We start from the raw sequence: 17,772 nt of genomic DNA, 5'->3' as shown, positions 1-17,772 counted from the left end.
TTTCTTTATACATATGACCACAATTATATTTTATATATATATATAAAGAAACATATTTTCTATATATTCTATATATGTTCCATACATTTATCTATGTCAAGAAGTCCATTTTCTTAGTATATTTCCCCTACATTCTATACATTTTTATACATATGAAGAAATGGAGAGAAAATATATTTCTTTATATATACTATATATTTCCTTTATATATTTCTTTATAGAGAAATACTCTCTTTATATAAAGAAATACATAAATGTATGTGAAGAAACATATATAAACATACATATTAAACATACATTAAATATATGTTTAAATTATATAACATTAAATATGTTTCTACATAGAGAAGAAATACATTAAAATATATATAAAGTAATAAATATTCTTTATATATAGTACATATATCTTTTATATACTTCCTTACATATAGAAATATGTAAAATATATACATAAGGAAATATATAATTGATTTTCTTTATATACTTATTTATGTATAAATATATAAGCATGTATAAAGAAATATGTATTCTTTATATATAGAATATCTTATATATTTATATATAAAGACATACTATATATAAGAAATGGAAAATACATAGATGTATTTAGTCTTATTATCTTATGTATTTTTTAATTACACAGACAATATTTATTCTTTTGTGAGCATGTTTTCTTTATATATATAGAATATACATATTATGATATATGTTCTTTATATATATAAATATCACTGACATATATTTTCCTTATATAGAGATTAAATATATATAAGGAAAACAAATATGTTCCAAAAGAAATTAGATACATACAGACATATACATATACACATACATATATGTATATATGTACATACATATTTATGTATATATATATGTTTGCCTGAGCCAGATCTGACATCCCTGCTCTCATCCCACAGGATGAGGCTGGACTCTCCCCTCCTGCCCAGGATCTCCCCCTCAGGGCCATTTTAAGGGCAGTTCTGGGTTTTTTAGTTCAAGAGGCTCAAGAGGCTGGTTTGGCACCAAGCACTCGGATGCTCCCAGAGAATCTGGGGTGGCTCCCCAGCCCTTTCCACCTTCCCAGTGCATCCAGGTTGGCCCCCAAAGCCCTGCTTTCCCCTCTGGGGCTGGGAAAATCCCATTTTCCCCCATGGGGGGTGATTGGCTTGCTCTTGCTCCACTCCCAGGAGGCAGCGCCGAGGCCGATGCTCTTCCCACTCTCCCTGTGGCATCTCTCACTTCCCTCGTTGGAAAAAAATTAAAGAGAACATGAAATAAAAGAGTCGAATTTCAAATATAAAATAAAAAAAACCAACCCCAATAAATAAACCATCCCTGGAATGGGCAGGGGGAGAGGGGACCAATAAGCAGCTCACAGACATGGGAAAAGATAATACTCAGGAAAACTCCATTGTTTGCTCTTTTCCCCCTTTTTGATGGCATTTTGGGAAAGGACGAGCTCCAGCCCACATAGGAGGACAGATCTAGCCTTTATAAATCTAATTAGCACCCCAGGGCTCCTAATTTTGCCTTTCCAGAGGTTTTCTGGTACCTGGAGCTTCTCCAGGTGCCACTGAGGATGATGAAGAGACAACTGGGGAGGGATTATAAACCTGAGTCATTAACTAGCATCATTATTTAATCCTGTGATGGCTTTTGATGGTCTAATTATACCTCCAGGGATTTCTTGGTGAAAATAAAACTCCATGTTTTATTGAGTGAAGGCCAGTGACACCAAGGATGGCTCAGCCAATTGCTCCCCTCATCTCCAGCCCAATAATAATAATAATTATAATAATAATAATAATAGTAAAAAAAGAAAAAAAAAGAAAAAAAGAAAAGAAAAAGAAGTTCTGTCTGGGGAAAAATATTAAAAAAAAAATTAAAAATATATATTTACACAAAACTCCAAGAACCAGCATATAAACAAATATCGCTTCAAGTAGTCCTCGATTATTATTAATCATTATTATTTTTTAATACTGTTGACCTCCAAAAAAAAAAAAAAAAAAGAGGAAAGATGGTTAGGTCTCATTAAAAAATAAAAAAACAAAGGGCAAAGGTGTTTTTTGGCAGGTTTGAACACTTTTCCATGCACTCGGCGTTGGTGTGGATGAGGTGGGTAAAGCATGGAGGGCTTGGCTGCAGCGGAGCCGGCTCGGGATGCTCCCGTGGGATGGTGAGGCTTGGTTTGCTCCTACCAACAGGCAATGGCAATTCAGCACAAGGATTTGGGGCAGATGCTCCGAGATGTGGGATGCTCCCAGGGGGAGGGCCAGGAGCCGGTCGGTGCCTCCCATCCCCTGCCACCAGAAGGTCTCAACCCCCCCAAATCATTAAGGCCACCATTAAAACCGTCCCCTCCCGGCCTCTTTAATGAGGAATTCATCTCCTGGTGTTAACAAGGAAGCCATCAGAGCGTTGCCAACGGGGAGGATGCCCTGGCACGGATGCAGCTCCAGGGTGGAGCATCTCAGACCATGAACTCGTTGCTCCCCAGCAGGACAAGGGGTTGGGCGGCGGCACAATCGGCCTCGGGGTTCCTCTTGTGTCCCCCTCCAGGCCCCCCATCCGGGGGCTCTTTGGTTTTTGGGGGGGAAGATTTCACACTCTTCAGTTTCTGTTTGCCCTTCTCCGGGTTGAAGGTCCCGCGCGTGGTGAACTGCGGCCGGTCCTCGGGGTGATGGAGAGGCCGCTCCAGGCCCTCGGGGGCCTCGCCGTGCCCCCCCGCTCGGTAGAAAGGCGATTTGGAGTACATCTGGAAGCGCTTCCGGGGCAGGTGGGGCAGACAGGAGGTGGATGATTGGGAGGAGGAGGAGGAGGAGATGGGGGTGTCCGTGGGCTCCGCCGGGTCCAGCCGCATCCTGGGGTGCCGCCGCAGCCGGCTCGGCCCCTCGGCCTTGGCGGGGCGCAGGGACGTAAGTGCTACACTTCTCTCTGCAGGGCAGAAGGAGCAGGGATGGTCAACCCAGACATCACCCAGCATCCAAACACCCCTCTCTCCCTGGGGACACATGCAATTGAAGCCAGGGAGTTTCCAGCATCTTGGTGGGGGCAGCATCACCCCAGATGATGTGGCTGAAAGAATGTTCACCTCCCCACCTCACCAATCCTGGCTGCTCCCACCTATTCCCCCAGGGCCATGTGCTTGACCCTCCTATCAGCATACATTTGAAATGCTGACTTTAAATAAACTTAAAAATCTCAAATAACCCTTGCAAAAGTGACAGAAAAACACGGTGTAAGGTGTCCTTGCCCATGACCTTTGGAGGTCCCTTCCAACCCAGAGTACTCCATCATAAACCCGAGAACAGCTGGATTTACCTGAGCGATCAGAGATGGCTCCTTCGGAGTCAAAGTTCAAATTTTCAGAGCTGTCGGCTGTGCCAATGGAGGCTTCAGACTCGAGGGTTTCATCGTCGGAGGCACGGGGCTCCAGTGTCAGCATCTCAAATGTCAGCTCCTCCCTGCAAAGCCAAGCCAGCCCCATTGACCCAATGGGAACACAAAGGTGGAGAGGAGAAAGGGATGCACATGCATCAAGAGGTCATGGAGGGGTACAGCCCTCCAGTTACCAACCACACGGTACCAAGCAACATCCAGAGGTGTTGTTTGGGCCACTCACTTTTCCTTCTGCAGGCTCTCAATCTGCTCGGTCAGCACCTTCTCCTCCTGCTGCATGGCCGCCTGCTGCTGCTCTGTCACTTCCATCTCCATGGCCTCCTCGCTGCTCATGGTCTCCTCGGGGATGTCTGTGACCGAGGGCAGGCGCCCGGTGACAGGGGAGGCGGGGCTGGGGAAGGCGCCGCGCCGCACGCGCCCTTTGCCCTGGGGAGAGACAGCGGTGTCACCAGCGCCAGCTGGGGTGATGGGACAAACACTCTGGTGCCAGCCACACTGCTCTCCCAAGGAGTGAAGAAGACCAGGCATTGGTCCTCATTGTGCTGCTGCTGGATGCACCCTGGACCCTCCAAGACATCAGGCTGGGAGAAGTTATAGAAGGACTCAACACATTGGAGGGGCTGGGGATGGAGGTGGTGAGGAACACAGTGATGAGGATGATGCTGATGCACCAGGTGCAGCTTGGTCCAGGTCCAAGCAAGCCCAGCTGGCAGCAGGCTGGGTTTCCACAAAGCCCATAGTGTGGTGGCTTTGGGTGGCAGCATCATCAAAGCTTTGATTTCAGGGCACCTGACTCCTGTTTTATCCTTGGAAAAGCCTCACATCCTTCCCCCATCCATCCTTGGTATTTCCTAATCATCACAAGGGTCTCACTGACCCCTTCAGCACACAGGAACTCCCACCTCATTATGCTGTCCATGCCCTGCCATGTCTCATGTACAGGAGATCCAGAAACCAGGACCACTTCCAGTGGTCCACTGTAAGACAATCAATGTGGATCTCTGTGCCCAGTTGAACTTGCTGTGATTTAATGCAGCTCTGAAGAACTATCTCATTTTTTTTATATTGAAACTGAAAACGAGAAAGGATGCAAATGGTAGTGGTACAGGTGGAGAGATAAATATGCAACTGCTTTAATCTTCTGAGGGCCAGCTCTACAGATCTGCTCCACAGAGCAGAAGAAAAAGGATTCTTGGGGATGAGGGACATGGAAGAGATTAAACAGCTTTTATTTAAAACCATTATCATGACCAGACATCTCATCTTCTACATTCCAGATCCTGACATGACCAGCACTGAGACGTCCATCACTTGCTGCCCTCTCCTAACAATGATTACCCAGGAGAACTGGCATCTCCTCAGGGTTGAAGAGCTTGCTGCAGCTCAGTTTTGCTTCCCCTATTTAACCCCTTCAACTGTAGTATCCCTGACAACTCAAGCACTCAGAGCAGATTTTCAGGATAAAGGATCCTCCCCTTTTCCTTTTATAAATAGTCAGATTTCTTCCATTTTAGCCCTTTCATTTTTTAAAGCCATGTCTCAGAGATCTTTCTTTGTCAGCAAAGCCTCTCCTGTGCCCTGGTGTTCTTCTGATGACACTTTTCACGTGGGTTCCTGAGCTGAAGCACAGCTCCCTAAATCCTATTAGCCAAAAGCCCCAAGATCTCAAAGATCCCACTGGCTTGTGGATTTAAGCACCTGAGAAATGCTGTACTCAGGGGAGTTGAGCTCAAATTTTGCTCTTCTCCACCTAGAAGAATGGGGGGAGCCTGAGGGAATTTTCATCGTGAACTGAACCTATTAGGAAAGGAAACAGCTCTACGAGCATTCCCAAAATCCTGCAGGAACTTTTATTGTCTGTCATAATCTCACAGAACTCAAACTCAAGCTGGGATGGAGTTGGGCAATACAAGACTTTCTAGATTGCTTCTCATTCAAACCTGGATGTCCTGACCTTGTGCTCAGGGTGGTAGTGCTCCTCCTCCAAGAAGGTGGAGGAGACCTTTGGATGCCTCAAGCTCTCCAAGGCATCCAAGCTGAGAGTTGTATTCACCATCCTCAGAAACAGCAGCGCTGTGAAAGCAACTTGATGCTGAAACGCATCCTGAGTGAGGAGAAGTTGAGGTGGGAGGGGAAGGGATGAGTCAAGCAAAGTAAAAAAGAGGGAAGCACAAGATGGAAAAAGAAAATAAAATAGAAAATGAAAGTAAGTAGGAAGGGACTAGGGGTGGGCAGCATGTTTCTGAGGAGCTGAGTGCAGGGATGGCCGAGCGCCAGCCCCACTGCTGTGCCTGCTGGAGGAAGGGTGGCTCTGAGGAGCAGGCGGGTCACGGACAATGGCCAGTGGGACAGAGCTGGAATGACGGTGACACACAACGAGGGAGCGGCGCCGCCGCGATACATACCGGGATTGAGCTGCGGGTTATGCTCATAAATCTAACTGCAATTAGTACGGGCTTCTGGATTAGAGAGGAGATGAAAAGGAAAGCAGAAGGTTAGAGTGCGCATGCCGCTGCCCCTCCAAAACCCGCTGTGCTCACTTTGAGGTCTTTTCAGTTAGCTGAGATGAGTGGGTGTAGCTCTGCAGCACCAGATCCACAGTCTTGGATTTCATCCCCAAAAAGCAGAAGCAATGTGTCCCTGAGGATCACAGGGGGCAGGTCTAAGCTCCTCAGCCCAAGCCTGTGCTGACCTGCTGTGCCAGGTCCGTCCCTCTCCCGCAGCCCAACAAGCCAAGGACAGGTGCATCTGCAGCCTGCAGGCTGCAAGCCTGGAAGCTCAATGAGATGGGTTTGAGGCTCCCAAAAAGGCAGTGCAGGAGCAGGGAGACCCCTTGGGGAATTCATTTTGGATCCAGATAATGTGACTGAGCACGAAAAGCAATGATCCAGGTCACCCACAGGGTGATGTTGAGCTGGTCACTGAAAGGTTTGACTCAACTCAGGACCACACAAGCTCAAATGAAGGTGGAAATGCTGATCAGGGACATCTGAGCAGGAGCAACAGCGTTTCCATGGACCGTTCCCACCTCCTCGTGCTTTGCTACGACTCCCTGCGAAGGTGAGGAGCCACCACGGGGCTGAGGGTCCCTGTCCTGGTGGAGATGGTGTAGGAGTTTGCAAGAGGTTTGGGAGGCTGGGATAAGCAGGAGAAGATAGGGTGGGGTGGCTTCAGGAGCAAGGAGAGGACAGGAGAGGGCAGAGAGGGCTTTGGCATCTCACCATAGATCTGCGGATCAAGGACAGGCGGCTCTTGGCTTTGTTCTCTGCAAACTCCAGGCTGTTGATGTCTTTGAGCCGAGCCTTGTACTTGTTCATCTGCTCAATGACAATTAATTCCACGCAACTAAGGGAGAAAAAACCCAAAAGAAGACAAAATGGGAAGAGGAAGCTACTTCATCTGAGCTGCTCTGGTCTTGTCTTGGCTTGCCCTTCAACAGGATTTCCTGGTAGCTTCTCCCTTAGTTCCAGCACATCCTCTCATTTCATTACAAGGAAAGAATTACTTTGAAGGTCTGCCCTGATGGAAGAGCATGGAGGCAAAAGCTCCAGCTGGAAGTCAGAGGGTGGTGAGAATTCTCCTAAAAAGAGTGATTACAAGGGATGGATTGAGGAACAGCCTAGAGATATTAAAGGATCCACCAGAGTAATTTACCCCCCTTGGCAAAAAGAGTGGTGGAATATAAACCTGGAGAAGGTAGGCTGATTCCAACTCACTATCACACAGTGACTCTGCAGCAACCTGTGTAACTGAGCAGACAGTTTAATGTTGCCAGGAGGGTGTTTGGGGAAAAAATAGTCCTTTCCTTGTAATAAAATGAGAGGATGTGCTGGAACTGAAGTGTGAGGCAGAAGCTACAATGAAATCCTGTTAAGGGATAGGTGTTCCTGCCAGCTGGATCTCTAAACATGTTCTGGTCTTCTACAATTTTAATACATACTGGAGGTAAAAACACCTCTTTCAGCAGCCCAGCCCTTCACTGGAGGGTTTTCATTGTTGTAATTGACTCCATTCTCTATTTTAAAACCTATTTAGTGTGAGCCAAACTGAATCTGAGCAAGTATTTTACTTTTACTCTGTAACACCTTTTCAGTTATGGCAAACACCATCAATAAATCTAAGTATATTAATATTACAACTGCTGCAGACCAAACAACTCACCTCCTCCACTAAAAAAGCCAAAATCAAGTAAGCATCAAGATCTGCTTGCCAAAATTTAATTACATTAACTATAAAACCATGACAGCACAAGCTCCCCCTTTTCCTGCCAGGCAGCAACAGAAGCTTTTCCACTCTTGGGGATCCCACATCACTCAAAAATCCTCATTTAACAACTTCTTGGGGATTTAGAAGATTTGAAATATCTTCATGCAGATGCATTTATTACTATGTGTTTATCCCTTCATGCCAAAGTTCTCAATTTTTTATCCATCTGACCATCCCAGAGGTTACTGTGGTGCTGCAGTGGTGGAGCTGGCTCAGCCAGCCCCAGGCCCTTACGTGGTGGTTTTGCTGATGTCCTGAACACTCTGTAGTGGGTCTGTTGTGTCGGGGCAGCGGAGGATGCAGGGAGCAAACACAATGGCCAAGGCGTTGGCTGACATGCGGTTGGTCTCCTCTTGGAGGGCAATCCTGGAAAAATAGGGATTAAGAGAGAAGTCAGAGGTGGAGGCGCTCCACTGCACCTCCTGCACATGGTCATGGATGAAGAGAGGGGATGACATTTCTATGGTGAAATGTTGCTTTGAGGGAGGAAGACAAAACCTGAAGGCATCTCAGATATTCCCAAGGCAACAACCAGCCCTTCCCACCCAAAAGCGTGTCCCTGCAGTGGTGAGAGGTACCACAGAGCTGTAGGAACCACAAGTGACCAGAGCACAGCAGAGGCCACTCATCAACACATCCCTTGGAGAAACAGCCCTATGGCCACCTGCTGGGACACACGGTGGATGCACAAGTCTCAGCCATTCTGGGGAAGGACATCCTGCCTTTGCCCTGAGCTGCCCAGGCCCCCTTACCTGACCAGGTGGAAGATGAGGCGCTCCAGGGTGCTGAGGTGGGTGCGGGAGAGCTGGTCAATCACTGAGTACACCCCACGCACCGTCTCCTTCCTCTCCTGGAGCCCTGTGGAGAAACCACCCGTGTTTAGGGGCACCTTCTACTTCCTCCTCCTGTTTAAAGTGCTATTTCTTATCTGTGAGAAACAGAACTTTTGGAGAGTAAATTAATAATATTATGCAGAAGCTGATTTACTGTTTATTTTTTAGTTTTAATTACACATTTTAAGACTACTGTTCAAGTGATTACTCATTTTTGATTGGTGCTTTTATGCTGTTTATGTGCCCTGCACGAGGCTTTCAGGTACCATGATTGGTTGCTGTTTAGAACTTTTGCCACCTACCTTTATTTTGGGTCTTTTAATTCTGGTATTCTGTTTTTTAGCTCCTTCTCTCTTGATTTAGCACAATTTATGTTTTAGTGGCTTTGAAGGGTTTTAACAAGTTGCAGAAAACCACTTAAAACACATTTTGTGCACTTGTTATAAACATTGGTTTAAACTAAGAAATATACAGTAAAACAGTTAAGTATGCGAAGAAATGGCAAAATGTGCAGAAAAACAACTAGGCAGCAAAATATGGAGAAAAACAGTTAAATATAGTTTGGTTGGTGCATATGGTACAGACTACAGCCTAGACTTGTTTAGACATGTCACTGTGGCCTAGACTTGTTTAGTATTACTACATTCTTAACACTTAAATTTACTACTTAAAAGATGGAACTCTGGGGCTGAAATTAGCTGAAACATGATGCAAAAGCCACTAAATTGACACCAAATTGCCTGAGGTTTTGCATAAAAAAATCTTTATAGCCAAAAAATCAGACTTTGAATCCAGGTAAATACAATTTGGCAAAACCAAACGAAGAATGAATTAAAAGTCTGACACTGAAATTGGCCACCATTTCCCTCTACCAACGTGTCTTGCGTTGCAATACAGGATGTGTCCAAAAATGTGTATTCTGTCCCCATCCATGAGTGGGGCAGTGCCCCTGATCTCCTGGCACATATTATCTGCTAATGGGCCAGCTTTACACCAGCTGGGGCAATCATCTTTATCTTTCCACAGCCCATCCTCCCTCCAGGAGATATCATCTGCTGCTGCCCCATTCAGTCCCACTGTGGGACTGATCAAATTCCATCATCCCACTGGCAGATGCTCCAGCCAGGGCAGGAGCCAAGCCTTTCCTACCCAGAGAAAAACTGAGATTTGGGACACCAAGGCACCTTCTTTCCACTGCATTCCAGAGGAAAGCCAGACCTTTCCACATCATTCCTGCACCGTCAGAGGAAACTGCACCTTCTCCAGGAGCACTGCTCCAGCTGAACCACATCTGCCACTGCAGGAGGATGCAGCCACCATTGAATGGGGCTGCTGCCACCACCCTGACTGACTGACGGGTGTCAGCTTGGATTCTGACTCTGGCAGGGTTTGGGATTGTTCTTTGTAATACTGCATTTCTATTTTAATTTTCCTAGTAAAGAACTGTTATTCCTAATGCTTCCTATCTTTGCCTGAGAGCCCCCTAATTTCAAAATTATAATAACTTGGAGAGAGGGTGTCTACATTGTCCATTTCAAAGAGAAGCTCCTGCCTTTATTGGTAGACACCTGTCCTTCAAACCAGGACACAAGGGAAAGGGCAGTGAGGGAAGCTCCTCACCCATCACACGCAGGAACTCCTCGTAGAGCTCAAAGGTCATGAGGGGGTTGGGCAGATCTCGGAGCCACTGCTTGAACACGCTGGCAATGACGTGGATGTTATAGTCGTCTAAATTCACATTATCGATGTCTGGGTTTGGCACCACACAAAACAAGAAGGAAAAGAACAAGAGACAATAATCAATACGAAGACCAAGGTGGACAAGGTGTCCTTTAAAGGTCCCTTCCAACCCAAACTCTTCAGGCATAAATTATTCTAAAATAAAAAATTATTATGTGCCTTTAATGGCAAAAAATTCAGCACCTGATTTCAGCTCCACATGGTAAAATTAGAAATACATTTTCCAGGGCAAATAACTTCAGGTGGGATCAGGATTTCTTTTCTTACTGATTGCTAGGGTGTAAGAAAGGCAGCACTTTCCCTCAATTAGACTGACTATTTTTTGTGGATTGCTCCCAAAACCTCATGAGTTGGTGACCTGAGCTACATCTGTTAGTGTGAAATCATTCCTTGCAGAGCTCAGAGCCAGCAATGCTCAAGCATTCCACCTTCCCCCATCCAACGTTGCTGCTGCAGAATTTTCCTCCCCATGTCGGATCTTTTCCCCCTCCTCTTGCCTGTATCGAGGCCTTGCCGCAGCTCCTTGATCTTGTTGGTGGAGCCTGATTTCCTGTAGATGCCCTCTGTGTAGAGCCCGTGCATTTCGATATAGTTGATGAGCTTCTCCACCAGCAGCGGCACCGCGCGCTCCTCGCTGGTCAGCCGGGACAGCTCCACGCCGAACTGCCGCGGGGACAGCTCGGGGTCGTGCTGCACAGGAAAAGGGAAAAAGGGATTGGGATCCTTCTGCCTGCAATGCTGGTGCAGCTTTGGATCCGATTGTTCAGAGCCCTTTGGCAGAGCCAGGAGAGGTGTGAGTCTTACGAAGGAGGACGGGACAGCACACAGGTCTTGCAATGCTAACCTGGTGTCTTGGCTTGCATACAGGATGTGCCAGCAATGTGTGTTCTGTCCCCATCTATGGGTGGGGCAGTGCCCCTGATCTCCTGGCACATATTCTCTGCTAATGGGCCAGCTTTACACCAGCTGGGGCAATCATCTTTATCTTTCCACAGCCCATCCTCCCTCCAGGAGATATCATCTGCTGCTGCCCCATTCAGCCCCACTGTGGGACTGATCAAATTCCATCATCCCACTGGCAGATGCTCCAGCCAGGGCAGGAGCCAAGCCTTTCCTACCCAGAGAAAAACTGAGATTTGGGACACCAAGGCACCTTCTTTCCACTGCATTCCAGAGGAAAGCCAGACCTTTCCACATCATCCCTGCACCTTCAGAGGAAACTGCACCTTCTCCAGGAGCACTGCTCCAGCTGAACCACATCTGCCACTGCAGGAGGATGCAGCCACCATTGAATGGGGCTGCTGCCAACACCCTGACTGACTGACGGGTGTCAGCTTGGATTCTGACTCTGGCAGGGTTTGGGATTGTTCTTTGTAATACTGCATTTCTATTTTAATTTTCCTAGTAAAGAATTGTTATTCCTAATGCCTCCTATCTTTGCCTGAGAGCCCACTTAATTTCAAGATTATAATAATTTGGAGGAAGGGGGTTTACATTTTCCATTTCAAAGAGAAGCTTCAGACACTTGTCCTTCAAACCAGGACACCTGGTCTCTGGACATGCACCCGAAGGCAAGTTTGGATTTTCATTCTGTAACCACCCCAGTGTAGTTATATTCCCAGCCTGGCAGTTGGGCATGGTCCTCTTCTACCTCCTGTCCCTCTGGCACCATCTGCAGGGATGATTTCACCTCCCAAAGATGCACAAAGCATAACAGGCAAATCTGAATTTTGTGTGTTTAGATCAACTTCAAGCATTGACAGTTACAAAATATCAGTGAACAAACAAGATGCAAAAAAAAAGAACTTGAAAAGACCTCTCTACACCTGTCAGGATACCAGCTGCAAAAACTCACTGTAGAGTTGATAACTGGCAAATTTAAATATGAAGAAAGTCCTCTTGCTCTGGAGATTCTAGATGTGAAAAGTCCAAAGATCCAATAAAATACTGACATAAATTCTCAGCCCTAGCCAAAGAAAGGTGAGATTCAACTCCACCTTCAGCAAGACAGTGGCTCCCCTTACAATTGCTTTTTTTTCTTTTTCCCACTCAATGTCATCCTTTAATTGATCCTACAAACCTTGAGAGCAGATGGTTAGAAGGTCTCCATGCCATTTCTTTCTCATGACTGATAGTTTGAAGCTCCCTGTCACTAAGAACAACCCTAAAAACACAAATTCACCAAGCACAGAGAAACTGGAGCCTTCCTAGAGCCCAGTGCAAAGCTACCCATGAAGACACAGTGAACTTGCTTCCTTGGGTGCAGCACAAAAACTTCCTTGTGCAAAGAAATCACAACAAAAAGGTGGCTCCAAGAATGTCTGAAAAAATTAATCAAGCATCTCAATGAAGCTCCCAGACTTCAGAGTACAAACTCTTATGAGACATTCCCAGCTTTTGCAGAAATAGTGTCAGAAAGGGAAGGAGTGCAGAATAAGTTCTATATGCATTCCAAATACAAATATGTTCACACACAGACACACACCTTCAATGTATAGTCAGATTATTCCTTGGGGAAAATGGACTCATGCAGTTTTCTGGGGGCTGTGTATTATGGAGGTTGTTCTCCCCTGAGAAGCCTCCCAGGGAACTGATAAAACTTTCCATTCATTATTATCCATTTCCTTCTTTTGGGCACAAAATAAGCTATTTACAAAAAAACCCACCAAATCTTGATGATTCATTGTTAGTTGGATGACCTGCTGCACTCACCCTGTTCCCCATACCCTTACATCCAGTAAACAATATTTAATTCCCCTCTAAAGAGGGCAGTGAATATCCTCTACCTGCCCTTCCTTGCTCATCCATGGCAAGCAAGGACCATTAGTATGAGAAAAAGCCTGTATTTCCAAGAATAACACCACATTTTCAAACCATTAAAAGCTACAAATCTAGGGAAATTCCTATTATTATGTGTGGTTACAAGGCAGGGAATGACACTGCAACATTTGCTGCATGACTGGGCAGATGTACAGTGACTCATCACTGTGTAGTTCCCAAAATATCTACAAAACTCTGGTTGGAGAGACCTTGGGGATGTCTGTCTGAGCTTCTGCTGAAAGGAGGGTTATTTCCAGTATTCTATCAAGCTTTGCACCTCCAATAATTTTTATACCAACTTGGAATCATTGTCTCAAGTATTTAATGAAAGCAAAGTAATGAGAGACATTTACCTTTTTGGAGCACTTGGTCGTGGTTTTAAGACAGCATTTCTTGTGACAAGCATATTTACATACTGCAATGGAGAAAAGGAGTGTTTCATTATCCTGAAAGTCACATTGCTGGAGAAACAGGAATTCATGTGAATTGATAAGCACTTCTCAGAACTATCAAGTCAAAAGAATGTTGGATTTGCAGTTTCCAGGGGCCAAGTCTTATTAGATCCACTCAAACAAAAATAACGAAGCCTTTAAAATTAAAGATGCCCTATTTACATCTGTGAAACATTAAACCCTCCCCCCCCAAAACAGATCAGCTCAGACTAACACAAAGTTCACTAACTGTGCCAGGAAGGACTGCTGTGATGGACTTACTAGTTGACTTCAAAAACCTTAAGAACTTTCCCCAGAGCTCTTCAGGTGTTAAAAAAATCAAAATTATTTGAGCATGGGATTGGAGAAAACAGCAATAAACACATTTCAAAATCCCCAACTCATCAGTGTGATAGAAGCACAAGAAAAGGATCAAAGAAAGGATGCCTACATTTACAAACAGAAGCCCTGTCCATGATCCAGATCAAGGAGGAACAATATTCACAGTATGTCGGGATGCTGTATTGGGTAGCCTTGAAAATGTGACCATTGTGCTCTTCCACCTGGAGGATAAAAGTTGGATGGTGAGAAAAGGGAGCTGGTGCTCAGCCTGCTGCAAAGTAAAGAGCACAGATAGCTATTCAATTTTTAAAAAGCTCTTGCTTTTATCTGATAGTTTTATTTCCTTTTCAGCCCAGCCACAGACAACCCAAACCAACATCCATCCTTTAGGGGAAGCAAACCATCATGGAAGCAGGTTGGAAACTCTGACTGAGCTTGGCAGGTCAACTTCTTAATGTTAAGGAAGTTTCCTGTGCATCTGGTTTGGCTCTTTTTTTGGCTCTGCACCTGCACCACTCCTACTACCATCATATCCATTAGGAAAATAGGAGATGTAATGTCCTGCTGTCTATGCTGGGGATGTAAAACACATACTATAAACTTATGCAGAAAGATGGAGTGAGACTATTTTACTCTCAGCCCTTTTCTAACAACCTTTGACATTACATGTATGTCTTGGCTGATGAAGGACATGTTTTCAGAGCCAACTCAAGTGATCCTTGATCAAGCAAAGCAAATCCACCTCAAACATCTTTTTAACATGTCCTTTCAGGGCTGATGTTCAGATCTCAGACCAGGATGTGTCACAAGTTAGTCTCCTGATTCTGGCCCCAGGGACATTGAGTTTTTAATGTGCAGGCTTAACTCACCACATCTGCTTCCTTTTTCCTTCTCTTTTTTCGTTCGATTTTTGGCACCTGATGAGGGAAAGAGATTTAACTCAATTTTTGGGCAATTTTTCCAGGTAAAGAGTACAGAGGGCTCATAGCTAACAGTGACAAGTGCCTTCCAGCCCCATCCTCCAGTGCACCTGCAGAGTCACAGCCCCAGAAGAGTCACTCTAGAAAACTCTCCTATGGATCACTCCAGTTTTGGAATTTCCCTGGACAGTTCTTCCTATCTTCATCCTGGAGCTGGGAGTAGCTGCTGCTCCAGCTCTGATGTCACCAGCAGTGACACCTTGCCTTGTCCAGCTCAGCTTAAAGCAGAGAAGACAACAGGTGTCTACAGAGCCACAACCCCATGGAAAGATCGTTCCCAAACCTTCAAGGGGGTGTAAGAAAAGTGCTGGGTACCTTCCCCACAGTGTAGTCCAGGGGTTTGTACTCTATCATGTATTCATCCAGGAAGACTTTGAAGGTATTGACCCAGACTTTAACTGGAGACTCACTCCAGTCCCTCTGCTCATGCCTCATGGTCTTCTCCAGAATCTGCTCGAATAAGGCATAGAGGTCCTTGTAGCGGATGCTTTTCCCATCGTCCATCTTTTAAAGAAACAGAAGCAAAAAGAAAAGTGATTTTTATACAGCCCAGATTTTTCTGGAGAGCTTTTCTTCTCCAGAAAATTACTTCAGCCTCACCGACTTCCAGCTGCTTGGGGAAAGTCCAAGTATGATAAAGAGAAGGAAAAAAGGATAAGACATCTCCATGACTAGCAAAGGTAACACATAGGGTTCCATGAACTTTGGGTGACAAATTGGAATTTTTTGGCTTTTTGTCATCTCTCCTTTGGCTGGGAATAAATCTACACCCAAGATATCCTCAGAGCTGGCTCATGCAGAAGAGTTAGTCCAAATTTAATTATGGGACTGAATACAAAGGAAACACATCTATTCCTTGGGATGAGCAAACTAGAAATGGAGGGTTTGGCAACACTTGTACCACCAGGAGGACCCAGAATAGCCCATTTCTCCTGGAGGTGGAAGTCCCACCCACCATCTGGTCACTTACTGCCAATGCTGAGGAGTAAAAGCTGAAGATGTTCTGTCGGAATTCCTTCAGTGCTTTCTTGAACACGACATCCACCAGCGTGTCCTTCTTGCTATCCTCATTGTCCAGTTCATTCATCTGGGGAAACAAGGGGGTTTTTGCACCCAGGTCTCTTTTGGTGCAGCAGAGCTGGCATGAGATGAAGCAGCACTAAGAAGCAGCTGCACCACCACGATCACAAGGTGGTTTCTCCTGCATGAAAAAAACTCCTCTAGACTTCCCTGACACCCTTAGATGAATTATTAGCATTACTACAGCTACCCACAGGATGGTTTTCACTTTATTGCTTTATTGCCTCCGTCTGCTCCTGGATCTCTGCGCTGATGTGTGGAGCAGTGAGGGCAGGAGTTACCTTTTTCAGCAGAAACTCATCCATGCTCTTCAGATCACTGGCACTGGTTATGATCTGCAGGGAGTCATTCTGCCACTGCACAGGCTCCAGAGCCACGTTGCTGATCTTGACGCTGCGCTTGCGCTTCACTTTGGGCGAGGGCTCCTTGTTCTCCTTGAACTCCCGCCGGTAGATGCCTGACAGCTCGGGACTCCGCGGGGGCGTCAGGTGCTGAGGACCCAACTCTGCAGTGATAAATGGAAAGGGGGAGGAGATTGAGGAGCAGAGGAAAAATAATTGTGACTAAAACAGGGAGATGGGCATTGGAATAAACCTGCTGAGGAGAAAAGCACGGTGTAGAACTCACGGGAAGATTAAATGTCATTTCTGCCTTGTTAGGTTACTTCCTCCCTCAAGAGAGGAAACATCTGTCCATGTCCAGATGGTGGCTGGAAGGATTAGTGACATGGAATTCCCTGAGATCTGCTATGGATCCCACCCTCTAACCTACTTGCCATTGCTCTGGCTTGACACCATCCACATATTAAGAGACATGAACCAGCATGGACATATTCCAATTTCCCAACCCAGTTTCTCTCTCCTTACAACTGGTCCTGTGTCCCCCCAGCACATACCTTCACCAAGCTGCAAGCCAGGAATGGCCTCCCTGCCAGGGGCTTCCTCTTCTGCATACAGCTCCAGCAGCTCAGACTGGGTAGCGAGCTTCTCCCGGGGGGTCTTCTTTTCCCCTTGCTTTCCCTTCACCCAAAACCTCATCTTGGCTCGTTGAGGCCTGGAAATAAGTCATGGAAATAGGAACTGTCTTAACTAGGAAAGGTCTTTCTACCCAAAACTATCTCAATCTTCTGGCCCTTCCTGAGGAGATAAATCCACACAATTTCTACCATGGAAATGTGGCTACTCCTCCTCAGCAAAGGTGAGAAACTTCAGTTTCATGTATGGGATTGGGTGGTTTGGGACAGGACATGCAGCCCATATCACCAAAACTTCATTGTGTTGTGAGCCAGACCTAATTGGGCCTGTCCATGGTCATGTAGAAAAGGTGGGATGGGTAACTCAGGCTGCAGGTGGAGCTCCAAAGGAGCCTGGGTAGCTCAATAACGTGTTGGAGAGCAGGAGGGTCACAGGAAGGATTTGCCATCTCCAGCCATGATTCCTACCTCCCATCTGGAACCAGACTCTTCTGTGTGGCCACCAGCTTCCCAATCTCCCCCTGGGACATGGTTTTGTGCAGTTTGGCCTGGCCTTCCCCAGAGGTGAATCGCTGCACGGTCTGTAACAATTCCAAGCATGAACCATTTAAAAATAAGACAGCTCTTGGGATATCAGTTAATTTTTTTTTCTCTATGAAAAATCAGCTATTTCACCTCCTACATCTTTATTTCTATTTGCTAACAGGTGAAAACCTACAGTCCTGATGAGCCCCTAGAGAAATATTTTAATGACTCCTAATAAAGAGAAGCATTTTCCTTGCTCCAACTCTTCAAGCAGGTCCAACCTTCTTTTTCCTTGAGCAATCCATGATGAAAATCAGTTTGCACCAAGCCATGGGTCCTCACTGCTCAGCCTGCACAGCTTCATCCAGACATTTCAGCTC

At 45.8% G+C, this 17,772-nt stretch overlaps 1 protein-coding gene across 13 annotated transcripts in view; it reads right to left on the bottom strand.

Annotated features, from left to right (window-relative positions):
- Nucleotides 1-1,876: 1,876 nt before the first annotated feature.
- Nucleotides 1,877-17,772, bottom strand: part of MYO9A (myosin IXA) — a 164,032-nt gene continuing 148,136 nt past the window's right edge. For 9 of the 13 annotated variants that reach the window (XM_079317793.1, XM_079317800.1, XM_079317795.1 and 6 more), the window contains 16 exons: nt 17,336-17,448; nt 16,791-16,947; nt 16,176-16,403; nt 15,785-15,901; nt 15,130-15,318; nt 14,704-14,751; nt 13,944-14,055; nt 13,415-13,476; nt 10,739-10,931; nt 10,122-10,250; nt 8,421-8,526; nt 7,903-8,034; nt 6,624-6,747; nt 3,626-3,828; nt 3,325-3,467; nt 1,877-2,937 (listed from right to left, as the gene is read on the bottom strand). In XM_079317793.1, the coding sequence (XP_079173919.1) occupies nt 2,474-2,937; nt 3,325-3,467; nt 3,626-3,828; nt 6,624-6,747; nt 7,903-8,034; nt 8,421-8,526; nt 10,122-10,250; nt 10,739-10,931; nt 13,415-13,476; nt 13,944-14,055; nt 14,704-14,751; nt 15,130-15,318; nt 15,785-15,901; nt 16,176-16,403; nt 16,791-16,947; nt 17,336-17,448 (2,520 nt within the window). In that variant the 3' untranslated portion in view covers nt 1,877-2,473. Of the gene's footprint in view, nt 2,938-3,324; nt 3,468-3,625; nt 3,829-6,623; nt 6,748-7,902; nt 8,035-8,420; nt 8,527-10,121; nt 10,251-10,738; nt 10,932-13,414; nt 13,477-13,943; nt 14,056-14,703; nt 14,752-15,129; nt 15,319-15,784; nt 15,902-16,175; nt 16,404-16,789; nt 16,948-17,335; nt 17,449-17,772 lie in introns of all 13 variants that reach the window. The other 4 variants (XM_079317799.1, XM_079317802.1, XM_079317796.1 and 1 more) reach the window with 1 other exon arrangement.

This window comes from Erithacus rubecula, assembly GCF_903797595.1.
Source record: "Erithacus rubecula genome assembly, chromosome: 14".
Lineage (NCBI taxonomy): Eukaryota > Metazoa > Chordata > Aves > Passeriformes > Muscicapidae > Erithacus > Erithacus rubecula.
The sequence above is the reverse complement of the archived record's forward strand: the minus strand, read 5'-3'. Positions and strand labels throughout refer to the sequence as shown.